Below are 19075 nucleotides of genomic sequence, written 5' to 3'. Positions count from 1 at the left end.
AGAGCATATTACAACAAAGCACCAGCAAAAACAACCTACCACTGAAAGAAAAGAGAAAAAAACTGTCAGTAGACAGTATCATGAAAGATACCTGTCTTATTTTCCCTTACTTTTATTGTCTTAAGTCATGAGAAGAGTGATAACACATGTTATAGAAGCTACGCAGTCAGTACTTTCACCTTCAGTAGCTTACAATAAATGCATTACTTTGCTACAGCATCAAACTGTGCCCCCCTTTATAAGCATCTTTCAGGGCATGTATGACAACTTGTAGAAAAATACTGGGTGCATGGCAGCTAGGAGCACCTACCAAGTGTCGTGACAAATACATTGTGTCATTAGTGGTAGTGCTGTTGTCTAAAGCTTGCAGTTTCGGTGCACAACTTGCTACTGCACTTTTCTTGTGCAGCCCTTGATCATGTTTGCTCCCTAAATTGGCACTCATTCATCAAAACTTTAAGATCCGATAAATTACGGAATATGCTTCAAGGAAATGTGTTATATTACTTCCATCTTTATTTACAAGGTCAACTCTCCTCCTTTCCCCAGCAGGTAAATATCCTCAGTCTTCCCTGAAACATGGTCTGAAGACGTAAATGGATGAGTTCATACATGAAACAGCTCGACAGGGGTCTTTATTTATTTGTTTTGATGGGATTTTTTGCGGCACTTGAGGAAAAAAATCCTCTCCTTTCATTTTCTAAAAAGATTTATGCACACAGCCTCAGAGAGCCAGCATTGTAATCTGTGATGTCATCAAGATTTACTGCCTGGAGCTGCGGCGCGGACAACGAATCAAACTCTTTGTAGATTCATACAATGTTTGTTGGCGCTCTCACACACAAATAAGCTACATTTAGCTCTAGTGCTCTGAGCTCTGAGTTATGGCACAGGGATGCTCACCATTATGTGCAGAGGATCATCCTGGGTGTTGTTTCTGTCATGCTTTCCATTTTTGTGTAGTCATTCTCTAAGGTGTTCATCTGCACGCCATGTCATTAGAGGTGTATGAGGGGGGGGTCTTCTCGCGCGGTGCTAGACAATAATGAATGACAGGAAATAAACTCTTCTGGGTAATGTTAATATGGTATTCAGATACCAAACTGCAAACCATTACCATTTAATTATAGCTCCCAGATGTGAGTTTGTCTTGCTCTGTAAATGGATAGAAGGTCTTTTGTTGGAAAGGAGCATGTGTGCTAAGCAAACCTTCCCTGGATAAATACAAGTTGATGACATCTACAAATACAACTGTACAAACTAAAACCCTAACAGTAAACAAAATGCATGTGTCGCCCACATCCTATAAATTCGCTTTCATTTTCAATGTAAATGAGCTACATTGTGAGAGAGAGAAAAATAGGTCAAGTGGCAAATGTACAACCTTTGTTTACAGATGTTTTCGTCGACCTTATGCCAAATATAAAACCTGCAGAAAAGCAACATTCAGCAAAGCAGCAAATATGTAATCTTGTTAAGTACAGAGTTAATATGTGCATGCATTCATTTTACATATACATATATTATCATGCATTTACATTTATATGTGGCAACAGCTGTGGCTGGAGGCATTATAGTTTTCAGGTTGTCCGTCCGCCCGTATGTCTGTCCAATTGTCCTGAAGGCAATATCTCAAAAAGGCCTTGAGGGCACTTCTTCAAATTTGGCAGAAACGTCCACTTGGACTCAGCAATGACCTGAAGGGTCAAGGTCACAGCAAAAACAGTGTAACACCGGTAAGAAGAATTTTATATGTAAAAAGATTATAGAATACTCAAATATTATAAAATAAAGCTTACAGATACGGGCCAAACAGAGCAGTACCACCGGGAACCGTGGGGGCAGTGTTGCTGTCACTACCCGATACGCAGCTTTAGTGAGACACGAAGAAGAAATAACAATTTAATATTTCTCATCGGCAGTACTAGAGAAAAGAATTCTCCGTCCTCCAGTCGCGATGTATTTAACGGCCTCACGACCACTGCCTCCTACAATGCTGCCTCTGTTTTTGTCTTTTATGCAAGAGGTACATTATCAATATCTCCTCCACAGTCGCCATGTTTGTTTTTGAGTTTGTTTTTGTCATAAACTTTTGACGCTGGGCTGCCTCCTGGTGGATATATTGGTTAACACCCATGCCAACATAAAGGGCGCATGGAAGTATGTGGGCAGTGACGGTAACATCGTTTGAAACGGACGTATACATTTTCGTACGTAAAGAGAGCATAAATAAGCCCTAAGAACAACGGCCTTCCACCAGATGCGTGTTGGTTGCGTCTCCGCTCCGGAACGGCAGTAGGATTCAATACTAGTCAATGTGTGTGTTTCCACCAGCTGCGGCTGTGCTGCGTTCCGGCTCCGTCACAGCTCCGGCACTCCGGAGCCCTCCGCAACAGATACGCAGACTTCTATTTTTGCCGGACGCCGGACGCCGGAGAACAACGCAGCAATTCAGCACAGAGCAGATCGTGCGGGGCAGGAAGTCGTGCACAGAAACACGATAAAACATCCGGTTAATTTTCAAAACAAAATACACAGTGTTCACGCGGATCATATTTCCCTGCACTACACCTTGAAAACTACATAATGGGCAGAGGCAGGCCTGAAGTCAACAGGTCAGAGGTTTTCAGACATCATTTCACCCCGTTAACGCCATGGACGAGGAGATATTAATCACGGCAGTGCACCGAGATGTCTTCCGGCGGAGCTGCACCGCTCCGCACAGCAAACGCAGCTGGTGGGTATTGACGAATGGCGGAGCACGCAGTGGATAACCAGCGCTGCCGTTCCGCAATGGACACGCATCCGGTGGAAATCCGGCGTAAAGGTCACTGAAAACGTGTGTCTTAAGATTTGTCTTAAAAGTGTCAGTGAAGGGCGAGAGCGGAAGGCTATTCCGAAGCTCTGGAGCAGGTAACACAAAGACACGGTCTCCCTTACGCACCAGCCTCGTACATAGGACAGTGAAAAGACATTGTTCTGAAGATCTAAAATGTTGTGAGCTGGAGTAAGGGCAGAGAAGTTGAGCAATATACTGAGGTGCCAGCCCATGTATGGCATTAAAAACAAATAGAAGAACCCTAAAATGGGGGCGTCGGTGGCTTAGTGGATAGAGCAGGCGCCCCATGTACAAGGCTCTTGCCGCAGCGGCCCGGGTTTGAGTCCAGCCTGTGGCTCTTTGCTGCATGTCATCCCCTCTCTCTCCCCTTTGACACTTGGCTCTCCTGTCCATTAAAGGCAAAATGCCCAAAAAAAAATCCTACAAAAAAGAAGAACCCTAAAACCAGCCCAGTATTTGATAGGTAGCCAGTGCAGGGATGCTACCACTGATGTAATGCTGTCTCTTTTTCTGGCACCAGTGAGGAGTCTCGCTGCAGCATTCTGCACCACCTGCAGGGGAGACAAAGATGACAGGCCAACAATTTCAAATTTGGCAAAAATGTTCACTATAACTCTACTATAAAGTGATTAGATTTTGGTGGTCAAAGATTCCTTTGAACTTTCATCGATCTAATTCTAGTGAAGGTGATATTTTAATAAGGTAAATGGTAAATGGACTGCACTGGTAGAACGTCTTCCTAGTCTTCCAAACGCTCAAAGAGCTTTTACACAACATCACATTCACCCATTCACACACTGGTTGCTGAGGCTACCATACATGGTGCCACCTGCTATCCAGATTTCAACACACCCACACACCAATGGAACAGGCATTGGGATCAACATGGGGTTCAGTATCTTGCCCGAGGACGCTTTCACATGCAGACTGGAGGAGCCTGTGATTGGAATGCTGATCTTTTAATTGGTGGGCAACCAGCTCTGCCTCTGAGCCACAGCAGTCCCAAGCACTTGAGAGAATTTTCTCAAATTTGGCATAAACATCCACTTGAACTCACGGATGAACTGATTAAAATATGGTGGGCGAAGGTCAAGCTCTCTGTGACCTCACAAAACATGTTTTTGGCCATAACTCAAGAATTCATGTGCTAATTATGACAGAAAATTCAGACAAATGTCTATAAGAGTAAAGTGATGAAGTAATGACATTAAATATCCGTAAGGTCAAAGGTCAACTTCACTGCGGCATCATAATTATCTACAAAAACACATTTCTGGCCATAATTCAACGCCATAAGTCAGGAACAGAAGGGGGTTAGCCATTTTGTCAGATACTGAATTGGTGACGGTAATCTTGGGTGTCCCCTTCAAACTGCTTATTATAAAGATCTTCTGGGCTGCATATTTGAAACACTGTCAACTGTCATGGATACATATGAGTCCGAAGAGACATGGTTGTAACTTGACTGGTACGCGCAATTGCAAGGTGGTAATTTTAGTTCTGTTTAAAGTTGCATCAATTAAGAAAAAGCAGCTGAAAAATCTGGATGATCAGTGCTGAGATAGCTGCTTATTGAGTCTGCCTCTAGATCTTCATAATCAGGAGTGAGCTGAGCTAGGAATGTCTCCTTTTATTCCTTCACCTCCGTTCCCTCGCCCAGTCCTCCAGAGATACGAGCTTAATCAGCTGAATGGCCACGCAGAGGAGGCACAGTTCTGGTTCACTGTATCTCCCACAGAGCTTAACAGGTCAGCTCTGGTTACTTCTTTGCTAACCTTGTCTTCTCCACTAATATGGACTCAAGAGGGCTGACATCACAGGGGCTGCGGTGCATATCCAGGATCTGGAGAAGCGGCACTTAGAACCTGTAGCGAGAGATATGACTCGGAGCGAGGCTAGAGGGTCGTGGACTCAAATTCACTTCACTTCTTCCCGTTGTTTTCTCCTGTGGATGTTCACCGCTTTGTCTGATTTGCTGCACATTTGAATCATTTATCCAGGACTTTGCTGGACACTGTAGGCTGTCTCGTTTGACACTGCTGATCGTTGCACCATACTGGTTGATTTGGGCACTTTTTTCTTCACAGTCAAAGCTTTGATGACACAGTATTATTTAAATACAACCTTCTCTGTCTGTTTTGGGTAAACACGGCCGTATACTTACCATGTGGTTGAAATCGCCTGCAACAGAAACCCAAAGGATCATCACCACTTTAAAATGTGTGTGTACTCTCAGCTTTGTACTATTTGATTATGTACACTCCACCCCAGTGGGGATACATGAAAATTATAGTGCTGACAAAACCTTAGCAATAGAATCGCTGCAAGGAAAGAGTTAGATAAATATGGCTGAAGGAATTTGAGGATTTCAAAGCTGTTTCATCAGTCTTAAGATGCAGATATCCTGTAACAAGCCCACAAAGCCTTAAAATGATACCTTTGACAGTTTTGACTATAAGATATTACCACAGAGGTTTAAACCAAGGAAATTACTTGGAAACAAGACTGAGAGTTAAAGGTAGCTAGGTATGATGTTCAGAGCATTAATAAAGCAGCAAGCAACTATTTGATATGTAAAGATATAGTGGAGTAATGGCTTCTTGAGCAGAGGATGAAGTCACACTCCCTGTGTGTGTGGTTTTCTGAGCTTTTCTGTTTGTTGCTGTGGTAGACCATCCGGCGGCACATGCATGTCAGCATATGACAGTCCCTGTGTGTGTATCCCGCTGGCTAGGTTGTCACCACTGCTGTGCACTGCGGTCATACAGCGGTTCTCATACAAACGCCACCCCGACCCTAGTGTCCACCCTCCGCTTTGCTTGTTTCTTTTTCTGAATGCATATCCCGCCCTTCTCTGCCTCTGACTGGCTCGCCCTGACATCCTTATATGTTCACACCAGACATGAAGTGAGCATTTTGCATGGCGAGATTACATACAAAGTCAATGCAAAGCCCAACCAACAAAGGCAATGAGTACTAGCCAATCAGAGGGAGAGTAGGGTGGGTCATGCCCTCGCTACAACAGACCATGGATGTATAAAGAGAACTGGATACAGCGTTGGAGGCAGGCCCTGTTCCTTCCTATGAAAGCTGCTCAGTGGCGCATGAGGCCAAAATAGTTAAAGTACTTGTTGTAAAATGACTGGGTGATTGTCACTGCTTCGCACTGTGTGGCCTATAGAGCAGGTGCAGTTGTGACTTTTACTGGCCAAGCATTGGTGTCACAATCTTCATGGACACGTCACATCTTAGATTAGCAAGTCACTGGCTAACTAGCCAGTTAACATATAGCTACATCAAGAGGAGTTAGCGTAATGTCAGCCAGGTTTGCTTCCTTCTTATTTCTCTGGTAACATTAACGAGATTTAGAAAAGGACAGAAAGGTTGATTGCTGATGTAGTTTTAAGATGATATCATTAGCCAGATCAGGGCTGATGTTCCTTTGTTTATTTTATCTGGTAAGTCTGTGTGGGGCCCTGAAATAACTTTTGGTTAGGGTTGGGCATTATAATGACAACGCACAATATATCAATATAATTTCAAGGGAGATATAGATTTAGACAACTCCGTTTGTATCGATATAGGGTCAGGTTGCGTTCATTACGTAACGTCATTCTTCTGAAAAGCCACGCCAGTTGCATCTCTCCTCTCTCACACTCTCCGCACAGCTCCGCCTCACTCACTCACTCACTCACTCACTCACTCACTCACTCACAAGTTCTCCAGCAACACTAAGAGAAACAGAGCTGCTACTCTGTTTAATCTGTCTGTTAATTAGTCTACAGTGCGACATTGGTCTATATGTTGTACGTGCTACGCTAAATCAGTCTGTGAGATGAATTAAATTAGTGCAGCAGCACGTGCAGTACAGCGCTGCGCTGCATGTGTGGGAGACAGCTGCTTGATTGTGTCAGGTGTCAGGTGAGGGTTTGTTTGCTAGTTTGTGTGTGAGGTGGATCATAGCGTCTCACCGTTTTTTTTTTTGGTAGTTGTAGTCTATTGTGTGACAGTGAGACAGCACCTGGATGCAGACGTCAGATGTCTTTAAAAAATGTTTCAGACATTTCAACAATGTCAGCGTAACGGACAAAGTATCTGAAGTGTTTCTTGCTCCTTTTCTCCTTCAACCTTTTGATGCTCTGTGCATAAATAAGATAAATAGTCTTAATATATAAAATATTTAAACGTTTTTCCAGCACTAGATTCACTTGAAAGACCATGGAAAATTATTTTTTACTTCCACCTCATGTTATAGTTTAAAACTAAACTTCTGTAGCTCCAGTGCTGTGTGCAAAAACGTAACATCCAGCCCTGCTATTTATTTGATTTTTCGTTACATGTTGTGTTGTCTTTACATTTTCAAACAGGGAATAACATCCCTGTCTTTGCATTTTATTTTGATCACAGTCTGTTTTTCTAAAAGTGCTTGTGACATCTCAAATGTGGCTTTGACTTGCAACTGAACATGTAGCCCATTTCGTAGAAAATGCCAAGATATATATCAAATATATGGCTGTTCAGCCTGAAAATACTGAGATGTGAATCTCACAGCCCTATATTGGGTGTTATTTATTTGATTATACATGAAGTTTAGCATCCCATTGTGAATATATCCTGTCATCACACATCCATCCTTGCTGTTGGCCTCTTTGAAACTATCTAATACACACTGAAGCTTCCATCTAAACAGAAACAGCATCTCATTTTTTTATTCATTTATTTATGTGTGGTCAAACTTGTCTGACCTAGAAACACTAACTAAGGGGGGCAGGACTTAATATTAGTCAATTGTTGAAACTAATTACAGGCATGTTGTGAGCTCTCCTCCGCACTAAAGGAACCTATTTACAGTAAATTATGGTCATCAGTGTCCTTGTGCAAGACGACACCACTTGTTGGTGTGCAAAAAAAAAGGTGAAAATTAATTTAAATGGATTCATTCTTGCAAAAAAAAAGAAGAAGAAGAAACCTGGGTACATCAGTAGAACTGCAAAATGACAAACTCTTTTTACATTCCCATCAGGCCAGCTAAAGGGGCTCTGTAGCAGCGGGAATCATGGCAAGCAATGGGAATTTGAAACAACTTAATTGGGGAGAAAATGAGGAGAAAATCTCAACCAATCAAATAATATTTTTATTTTGTGGATAGTCGCACAGTAGGGGCTGATTTGAATCTGATGATGATGCAGTGCGCTGTTTGTTTGATTTTTACACACTTCCACACATCATTTTGCTCAAACCTACCAACATTTGTGCCATGATTTCAGACACTCCTCAGCTTCCTTTGTGAGTTTCTAAAGCCCAATCCATGTAATATTTCAGAGCCTCACAAACTTCAACCCTCTGTAGAAAGTCGTAACCAAACCTTAACAAAGTAGGACATGCATGGACATACAGCCTTTGATCAATACTGACTGGCAAGCCTTGTTCCTTCCTCTTCCCATTACCATTTCTCTTTCTACCTGCTTCCTCCTATCACTCACATGTCCACTCAACTCCCTCCCCATAGCTCAGAGAGGAGATGTGGACTTAGCGCTCAGGAAAGGACAAAGACACCTTGTCACCTGGCGTAATGAAGGACTAATGAGCTGTTCAGACCAGCTGTAGTGTTTGCGGCTTTAGCTCTGCTGTTATTTCCCACTGCTGGTGGAGGGATGTTGCTGTTAGTGTGACACTGCCGACTTTAGTGTAAAGGGCACATTACTACTGTCAAGCTTCACTGACCACCTCATCTCAGTAAGCAGCGCTGGATTCAGCAGACTAATACCAGGTTGTTGGTTGGGGGCAACAGCTGAGGCTTGTACTTATCCCGCATTTGACACAGAACGACAAGCGTTAACATGTTTGGTCTTAGATGTGAGTTGATATTCATGCGAAAACATTGTTTTCTTCCAAATCTTAAATGATTTAAAACACACTTTCAGGCACTTTTTTTCTTGTGTATCCCAGCCAAATGGGACTATATATGTACATTTAGCTTCCCACAGTGCCTTCCAGGTGGTTTCAAACATATGGTGAGCAAGATGGCATCTAACAATTGCAGCGTGTCAGCCATTGATTAGCTGGAAGTCCCGTTCAGAGCCACCACGCTTGATAATGATTAATGTGATAATTATGCAGCATATACAGCGCAGTGGGGCCGTGTTTTTCTTTACCAACTTGTCAACTTATTTGAATTGCAATGGGTTATTGAAGGTGAAATTTGCCTTTTTATTATGGATATCTAATTTTTTGATGGCTGCACTTGAAAAATGAAGAGATGCATTGCACATCCTTTCCCTGGCGGAGCAGGCACCCACTGCTGAGGAGTCAATTAAAAGAGAAAACACATCAAAGGCTTCTCTCCTTTTCCCTAATTTCAAACAAAGGAGGACCCACTGGCAAGGGCACACAAACAGGTGGTAATCCCTGTCCGCCGGTGCACTGGGGTTGGGGTGCCGGTGGTTGGGGGGGAGGGGGTTGCATTCTCATCTTCGCTCACCCGCGCTCACTGACTAATTGCCCAGCCTCATGCAACTTGTGCATTGACAGTGATATGAGTTCCAAGATGATGCCCAAACCAACCCTTGTCACGCCTTGGACCGCAGGGGCTGCATGTGTTTCCATGATAAGGCTCATTGCATTTATTTCAAGCTACTCATTAAGACTATGTGCCTGAAACTCTCCTTTTCCCATTGTGCTCTTAAAAAGATAGAAGCCAGGGGAATGATGCAAAAATATGCCCCGTGTGTCAGGGACTCTGTAAATTACAAAATTAGGAGGCACAGTTAGAGTTTATTTACAGAGAAGCAAGTGTGGAGCAACGACTGAATGCAAGATTCAAGGGAGTGTCTGCTGACCTCCGCGTGTCATGATATAATCATGACAGCTCTCTTGTAATGTTTTGACATGAATGAACACAACTTTGAAGTGGCTGTCACAGTAATTGGCATACCAATTAAAAGCTGTTATCAATGTGTGTCCTATTATGAAGCACGACACAGTCAGAACAGTCATGACTTCCCTTTGTTGCTTTAATTTGTGTGTGTTTGATTCATTTACATAAAGTGTTTCCTTTCTCCTCGTCTACCTTTTTTTCTAATCTTTCACTCTTTAATTCTTCTTCCCTTTGTTTGTGGATTTTATAGTTTTAAGGATAAATCATTGTGATGTTGCTAAACTCCGTACAGAATGGTGGGCTAAAATATGAAAGACCAAAGCTATTTTTGAAAATAAAAATTGCATGGAGAAAAATCCCCCCAAAACGTCTGGTTTGTTTAAAGGACCAGAAGAAGATTCCAGAGAGAGCTAACCTTTCATTTTTAGAAATGATTCATTTTCCATCATGGAAATAATGTCCTTTGTCGACGATGTGGGTGATTGCATTTCTTCCCATGTAGCTGTTATTCATCAGAGAAAGTTACAGGGTTTGATATAGGAGAAAAATATAGAAAGAGATATTTCTATAAACAAATGATTGGCTCTTGGTCAAGAGATGTGTGCACATTGTCCTGTAACTGTGGGTTCGGTGAAGCATTTCTTAAAAAAAAAATGAAAAGCTCAACATTTGTTTGTTGAGAGAATCCTGTGTTTGCTCAGTATAAAGAGCAATGTGGTGGTGATATATGGACTGAACCGTCCATGCATACATTTAGGATGAAACAATATGAATATATAGTCCTGAGAATTCTATCTGAAAAGCAAAGATCCTTGTGTGCAGCTGAGATCTGGTATTTTACCGCTGGTTGCTGAAACTGGACAGCGTGTCACTCTGAAAGAAGTAAAGAGGATGTGCTGTTTGACTGATAAAGAAAATGATTATCTCCTATCTCCCTTTGACTGGGAACTGTGCAGTGCTTTGTTTAGTCCGATAAAAGTTTATATTGATTTTGTAAATATGGATGATGCTCAGAGATTGAGCTGGCTGTTTAAATATGAAACATTTAGTTTAGCTTGTTACGCTGAGAAAGCCCGGGAGATGAGGGAAAACAGCTCTATCAGGATAAACTGCAGGTATGTAGCAGGTACTGTCAGTTTACAGGTGATTTAAAATATATTATTTCAAATTAGTCATTTAAAAGCATATAGATGAACTTAATCTACCGGTACCTACCGGACTGAATCACAACGCAGATTTTGGTGCCTCATTTCAGTGCCAGATTGTTTATCTAGCAAGTTTGCAATTAAATGAGCCCAGAGAGCTAGTGTGTGTGTGTGACGGTGACATGTACCAGAGAGGCTGTGGTGACTGGAGCAGAGAATATGAAGTTAAAGTAGCAGTGAAAATTTAGTCCAGGGGTCTCTTAATGTTTTTCAGGCCAATTTACCCTTAGCTCAAGAAAACAGAGCAGGGACCCTCTACGTCATATATCGCACAAAATTGAGTTTATTTCTGAGGTGGACGGTGTGTAAGTCTCCTACTCCAAACAAAACAGTCCATTGTGACTCACAAGAATGTCTGCACACTTGAAATAATAACAATAGGGCTAATTGGTCAGTATGTTTCAGTAGTACGAAACAGTTGGCTATTAGTTCAACTTGACGTTATGGATAAGTGCCGCACAGTGATGTAGCGTTTGCTAGCTCACATTATTGCACAAGGATTTATGGGTAGCAGTTAGCCTGTTATTAATTTTGCTTAAGGCCACTGTGAATTACATGTTTTTCTTTTTTTATGAATAGACCTATTTATCTTTGCTAATATGTTTGATTCATGTGAATGTGTATTCTCAGACTTATTCTAAATTTAAAAAAAAAAAATACATTGAAATTAAAGTTCAAATATCAAACAGTAATTTGCCCCCCTGCAGTAACTCTGAGGACCCCCTGTTGACCCAGGGTTAAGGCTATATGTCAGTGAATAAGTGTTACACCTCATCGAGACACGTTCCCGTGTCCTGCTTGCCACTTGCTGATTAAAGCGAAGGAAGTTACACCCAAACTTAACAAGTCAAGTTAGCACTCACTCACTTAAGGTGGACTGTTAAGGTGAACCATGGTCATTTTAGTGACAATCGCAGCCGCTCCTGAACAGATCATGGAGAAATGTCTTGCTTCTGAGACTCTCCTGAGTTAGGAAGAATATTAATTGATCCCGACTCAAATTTTATTTTTCTGTATTTAGTACTGTAACCATATATAGATTTATACTCTATCCCTAAGAGCTTATGCTGGTACAGGGTCGCAGGTGGGCTGTAGCCTGTCCCAGGTGACACTGGGTGAGAGGCGGGATACACTGGACTGGACAGATTGCCAGATTGTCACAGAGCTGACACACAGAGACAGACGACCATACACAAAATTTAGTGTGTTTGGAGCGTGGGCGGAAGCTGCAAAACCCACACAGAAGTGCCTCCGCTGGCCTGTGGTTTTGAATCTGGAGGGAGGCGACAGTTACATATTTATGGTTTGATTAATTATGTGAATTTGCTATTATAATTTGTTAATACTGTTTTGTTTTTATTCATATTTATATATTTAAGTATACTTAGAACTGTGAAGAGTAAATATATTCTTCAATTTCAGGTTCAAATATACCTTTGCATTTAAAAAATCACTCTTTATCTTTTCTAAAATATCGGTTCAGGCACTGTTTAGGCACAAATACTGTTTTAAAATTTTTAGCACTGGTGTCAGAAAAAAACCCAGACAGTGCACAACCCTACCTGTCCACACTTGGCATGAACAGAAATCAAAAATATAAAAAACTATAACAGTATTATCATTTCCATTACAGAAATTTGAAGTTCACCCAGACCCAATGGTGAGCGTTGCACACATGGCCTGTGCAGGTGGAGGGGTGTGGATGGCATTCTCCGAGGGCTCCTCCATTCGTCTCTTTCACACTGAAACACTGGAGCTTCTGCAGGAAATCAACATCTCAACACGCTCGACGCTGCTGAACACTGGTACACACACATCACATGTGGTCTCGACCTCCATTTATCGAGGTCACCCTGTATCCTCCAGAGCACCTGAAACACTTTTTGTGTCTCTATGTGTGTGTGTGTGTGTGTCTGTGTGTGTGTGTGTGTGTGTGTGTGTGTATAAAAAAAAGAACGAAAAAGAACTACCGTTGTTTTTCTTTGTCACATTTATTGTTTCAAAATTTCACCACAGAGTTTCATTTTATTCATACTCGTCATATTTTTGTCTTTATCATACAAGAGCAATTAGAGGGCACCAATTTAACACTGATGGTGCTCTCCTTCACAGAATGGTATTCTTGTCTTGTCCAAGTCGCTCCTTGGGTCTTGCACTCCGGGGACTGACCTGAATAAGTATCCATCTCAGGCCCTTGCAAAGCCATAATAAAGCCACGGGGTGAGAGATAGGGATTAATAAAAAAGAAATAAAGTCATTTAGGAGCAGTCAACTGGCAGCCTTTAAGATTTTCATACTAAGGGTTCCCATGGAAACGCTCTTGTCTCCCTTTAAACGTCCACGCTTCTGTGCTATCATGCCCGTTTTACCTCGTTTTTCTCTGCATGTACCTCCACACTTTCCTTCCTTTTCAGTTAATATTTCCCTTTCTTTTTGTCCCACTTTCTCCCTCTCACTCCCCGTTTCATCTCATCCGCTCTGCTTTAAAATCCTCTCACCCCCCGTCTCACTTCTCTCTGCAGTCCGTTTAGGATGCCACAGATAGCCCATTACTTCCTGTGTGCCTTCCTTCATGATGGATGAAATATTTATCAGCCAGTGTGGGTGTTTTCCTCTTCTTTGAGGAAAGAACTATGGTAAACAAATTAGCAATGAAGCATACCTAAAAGTGTCTAATGGTGATAACTACACTGCATGTGACTCAATGTCAGCTCGCCTCAGACATGTCTACGCTGCGGCACGTGAGCCATCAGCTCATTCATTCAGTACATGTGAAGATCATTTTGAGCTCCGGGGAGTGGTATAAATGCATCTGGATTTAGAAAAATTTCGTCCTTTTCGTTGAGTCACACCAGACTGTGATTGATGTATTTAGAGCAATACTCAAAGCTGTGGTAGCACTTCATCTCATCAGAAAAAAAAAAAAAAGATTTTCTCTTGTGTGTTGAGTAAAGAGCAAAGAATAAAAACAGGAATGTGTTTCATATACCAAACTTTTCTCTTTTAGATCAAAGTTCCTTTCTTTTTTCATTCAAGGGGAGATTTAAAGAAGAGCAGACTCCTATGGCTGTGGTATCAGGAGAGAACCGGTGACCCAGAGGTCATTTTCACCCAGCACCAGTGCTTCCCCTTGAAATATGCAGCAGATTCGAGGGAGGGTGGCAGCCTCGAGGCTTGGCCCTGGGGGGAGTTACACGGCGAAAAGAAAAGGAGTTGCTCGGCTCATGTCTTCAGGGTCCGCAAAAGGAAGAGGATCTTTGACTTAAGTTGTGATTTGTTGCGCTCACAAGAGAAAAGAGGATCCCCCCCGACACTCTACAACCACAGATACTGCACATGAAATACTGATAGTTTCTCTCTATCAATGGGGTCTGCGCTCCCCTAGGTTTCTCCTTGACTTATGCTAGGACATGCAGTAATGATATACCCCCTAATCCTTTCCCCTTAATGTGATTTATACTCAACAGGGAATTCCAGTTGCAGTAAACAACAGAGAAGTTTCTGAGGCAGAGGAAACTGCTGATCTCTCCTCTAACTAATGCCTTTAATAGTTCTATCCTTAGGGTGAAAAAATAATATTCCAAAATAAAGTCCTCAGTGACATATCACAGGGAAACATTTATCTTTGGAGACATCTTCTTTTTTAAGGCAAATACCGGCTTCAACGATAAACCCACTACACACTCAAGAGCGTGTGTATTACTGCAAAAATTGGAGGTGCAAGATTGCTCGAGGTTAAGCTATACCTCCTTAATCTCAAGTGCCTTTGTCATTATCCCTCTTTATCACTGTTCTTAAAGACAATGCCTGGCGCCCACATCTTCCGACTTAACTTCAGATTTCATGGTAACCCGAGAGTGGGTGTTCATGAGCATCACTCTCTCAGTTAAACTCTCTAACTGCAGTACAAATAGGCTCTGAGGCGATGTGAGCAGGTGGCAGACAGTTTTGAGATAAAGGCCGTTCTTTGCCGCCGCTGTGACCCTCCAAGGTCTCCACCTAAAGGCGTCTGCTCTCTGTTTGCTGAATGTGCTCCGCCGCTCCGCCTTCACTTCCTCTTCCGCGCTCAGCATCAGCTTCCTACTTGGAATGATTCATCTCTGCACAGCGAAATGAATTAATTAATGACACCGTTGAGCCACTCGTGCAAATCATCATAATCTGAGCATGACACAGAACAAACATGTAAATACAGCTACCCATGTAAATTAGCGTTCTTTTAGTCCCCATCACATGAGTGCTGGTGTAATTCAATTACGGTTGCCATGGATATTATGGTAAATGGTTCTATAGATAACTAGGCCACAATGGGAGCCAAGAGCTGAGGGACCACAGAAGGAATGCAAAAATAAATCCACAACAAACAATGTTTTTCACTCCTTTGTTAAGTGGAAACAAAGGATGTGCATGTATAATAAGAGTCTGCAATTATCCTCTCCCAGTCACTAATGCAGTGCTGCGAAAACACTGGAAAACTTCACAGCAGAAAAACTTATGTTGCATCATGCTCTATCACAGGAGGAAAATATGTACCTTTATCCAAAGAAAATCTCTGCCTAAGCTCCCCTCCAGGATTATCAGCACACTCTATAAGGGAAAAGAAAATAACTCTGAATTACTTCATTCATCTCATTAACAGAGAAGCGCAATAAGAACCAACAGCAGCCTGCTACATGTCATCGGATCTGATTAGCTACGCACAAGAATAAACAAACAAACCTTACAAACAAATGAATGTTTGTCCATGTTTGCATGTGATGCATACCAGTTGGTCGACCTCTGAAAGTAACAATGTGATCGCAAAATATTATATCAAATATGTTAATTATTTAAGTACATACACTGCTGTCTACTTTTTAAATAAGTCAATGTTAAAAGTTAATGCCACTACAGACAGCCGTGTAGTGCTTTGTTTGAAAGATGAGTCATAGACTCATAATGTGCAAATATGATGAGATAGAGGCACTCTCTGAAATTAAATTGTTGACCTCAAAGTTAAAACTCTGAATGTTATTGACAGTGCAAGTCTTTCTGCTCCAGTGTGTCTGATATCCTGTTGGGATACGTAACCTTAAGGCTTGTTGTTAGAGTGTCGTCTGGGTCCAAGTCAAGTGTAAATGTGTGTTCAGACGAGGGGTGTCGCAGTATATTTGTATTGATGATAACTCAGATATTATAAAAAAATAAAACAGTGATGTTATGTTAATAGTACACACGATAATATCGTGTAAAAAAAATCCAGCGCCACATAATTTCCATTTTTTCACTCTTATCTTATCTTATCTTATCTTATCTTTATCTTATCTTATCTTAATTTGTCTAGTTTCTCCACACCCTTACACTTATACTTTAAATGTGGCTCATAAAAAAAGACAGTTAACAAAGTTAAAGATGAATTTGACAGATAACATTAATAAGACATCGCAATAATGTTATTGTGAATTCTTTTGGCCACAAAACTCAGGTCCCGAAAATCTAATATTGTGCCAGCCCTAGTTCACACCAAAGGCAAAGTGAATTTTTCTCTCGGTCATTTACACGAATACGGCCGCAAAGTATTCCAGTATAGTCAGCTTTGCTCGCGGTCGAGCTAACTAACTGGGGAATGCAGCTAACACTCATGTTGGAGCTAACTTTGTTGGTAGCGAAGTACAACTGATTAGCTGGAATCAAGAAAAAAATACATATTTTCACCCACTTTTCTCTGAGCCTTCACCTTTTTTGGTTCAGTCTCTGTATAGTACTGATGTTGAGTTGAGGAGCACGCAGTGCCCACAGACAGCCACAATAAGTCTCTGTGACATCTGGAGAATTTAAACACCGATAGACTTTTGCTACACAGCTTTACACAATTATTTTGCTCAAGTTAAAACATTTCAACTTTCATATTCGCATGTATCCAGGACTGGCATTGACTTTGTATCTACTAGTGTCGCATTAAAAAATTAAATTTGATTGCATTACCATTCTCCCTCAGCAGCTCTCTCTACCTGGGAAAGGCTACCCCGATGTGGGCCTTCGTTTTTTTTAATTCGCCGGTCATGCTGCCTTTTCTATTCCCTTTTGCGCTTTCTTGGCGACAAGGATTCTGTCTCCCATGATGCTGCATATGCATGATCCTGCATTATGCTCAAAGAGTGGGACTTTGTTTCAAATTTGCCAGGGTAGTAGCGAAGCGCCTCTTGCTCCTCTCCTTCGGCTCCTCAGTCACGCAGTGCTGGCCTGGCTGTCAATGAAAACGCCGAAGGCGGTGCTGTATGTCCCTTGCTGGCGGGTGTATTCTCAAGATGGCGAAACGTAATGGAACCCCACAGACGACTTACCCGCACAATGTACAAACAAATCCGAAATTCTCCTTTTACAAGAATAAGTCAGATTATTGGTGGAGGTAATAGTACACCAGTGATGACATATTTATGAATGCAGACATCAATTTTTGCCAATAAACAACTGAAAATGTTACACAGTGTCCCTTTAAGTATTTAGTATTAGAACTAGGGATGAAAATCTCCAGGCGCTTTATGATTCGATTCAATTAGGATTCAGAGGGCAATGATTTGATTATGAAAGGATTATCGATGCATCAGTATGCATCAAAATATTTGCTTTCTATACGTGATTTATTTTTCTGACCGTGTGACCACTTGCTACTTTTAAAACAAAGCATACTGCATTTGTAATGACCCAAAACTGTACTGTAAAATTTCACCAGAAATGGGATGCAATTCACGTAATGTTGAATTATAAATGGTCTTCAGCCTTTTCACTTTAAAAAGTTAACTTAAGTAATTAATTAATTAATTAATTTAAAAGCACCTTACAATTTCTTGCCTGTATGATAATAACAGTATGAGGGGCAGGCGACACGCTCCGCTGTGTTATTAGCGTCTCCTGCAGTAGAGAGCAGCTTCTCCACTGCGCTGTTTGCTCCTGGGAAACCCAAGACGCTGAGCAGACTGGACGCAGGGTTTTTGAAGTAAAACAGACTGAGCAGAGAGTTATTTTCATCACCGAGTTGAGTTTAATACTGCAGTCTGTTGGTCAGCAGGTGTTGTTTGTTAACGTTACTGCTGATCGCTGCTTTGCTACATTAATGTTAGTCTCTGGTTAATGGCTTAGAAAGTATTTACAACATACTTTACGTTCATCTGGCAAATGTAATTATTTAAACATGAAATTAAAACATGTTTGCAGCCGCTGCCTTTTGTGAAGTTGAATTACAAGTTCAGCTTGTCCAGCTGTAGACTGTCCGAGTGCTCCTCTGCCCTTGCCCTTGAGTTTGGCCTCTTTCGTTCCGTCAACATCACCTTATTAATAAACATTCAGGAAATTAACTGTTGACATTCAAGAATCAATGCTGAATCGTCAATATCAGCATCACAATACATCTGAGAATCGATTTTTTCCCCACCTTTAATCAAAACTCTTGAAAAGAAAAATAATATTAATTATTTGTATTTAAACAAAGTCTTATTACCAAAGATTATTGTTCTCAGTATTGTAAGGTTCTGTCTAATTTACTGGAAGACTGTGTGGAGCCACTATAATCGTCAGTTGTTCTGGAAGTTTAGACCTGATTGAAGTTTTGTGTTTATCAGTAGTTGTCTAGGAAACTAGAACTAGACTCCCTTTAGAAATCATAAGGTTGAGGTCTGTTTTTATCAACCAGAAGGATTGAAAGCCCCTGTGTGTGTGTGTGTGTGTGTGTGTGTGTGTGTGTGTGCGCGCGCGCCATGGGCACGTCGAGTCTTACTCACTTGGAATATTTATAATGTCTGTACTTAGAGTACCTTCAGGATGTCTGTCATTTTACCAATAAAAGAGAATTCCCTGCCTATCAGTTTTGCTATTACAGTGGGAGGTGAAAACTTTGAAGCTCAATATTTCAAAACCACCCAGATATCAAGCAGAGAGATACAACGCCAGCTTCACAGTGTTGTTTCCTACTTTGTGCCTCCACAAGTTTTCTTTCAACTGGGTCAGTAGCAAGTAGACAAATCCAATTTTTTATAATCTTATGTAACCCAGAGCCCTAGGTGGCTGTGCTGTGCATGTGTTGAGCTTGTCAAATACAGATTGATCACAGAGCTTAAACCCCACCCAAAGCTAACAGTGATAGCCAACAATCAAAGTATTTTTCGCTGTTTCCATCAC

General features: G+C 41.5%; 1 protein-coding gene across 2 annotated transcripts in view; it reads left to right on the top strand.

Moving 5' to 3' along the window:
- The window catches only part of arhgef10la (Rho guanine nucleotide exchange factor (GEF) 10-like a), a 169033-nt gene that overhangs the window by 144250 nt on the left and 5708 nt on the right, over nt 1–19075 (top strand). For both annotated transcript variants that reach the window (XM_033627803.2, XM_078170616.1), the window contains one exon: nt 12555–12726. In XM_033627803.2, coding sequence (XP_033483694.1) covers nt 12555–12726 — 172 coding nt within the window. The remainder of the gene's footprint in view (nt 1–12554; nt 12727–19075) is intronic.

This window comes from Epinephelus lanceolatus, chromosome 1 (genome assembly GCF_041903045.1).
Source record: "Epinephelus lanceolatus isolate andai-2023 chromosome 1, ASM4190304v1, whole genome shotgun sequence".
Classification (NCBI taxonomy): Eukaryota; Metazoa; Chordata; class Actinopteri; order Perciformes; family Serranidae; genus Epinephelus; species Epinephelus lanceolatus.
Note: the sequence above shows the minus strand (reverse complement) of the source record. Positions and strands in the feature narration are given on the sequence as shown.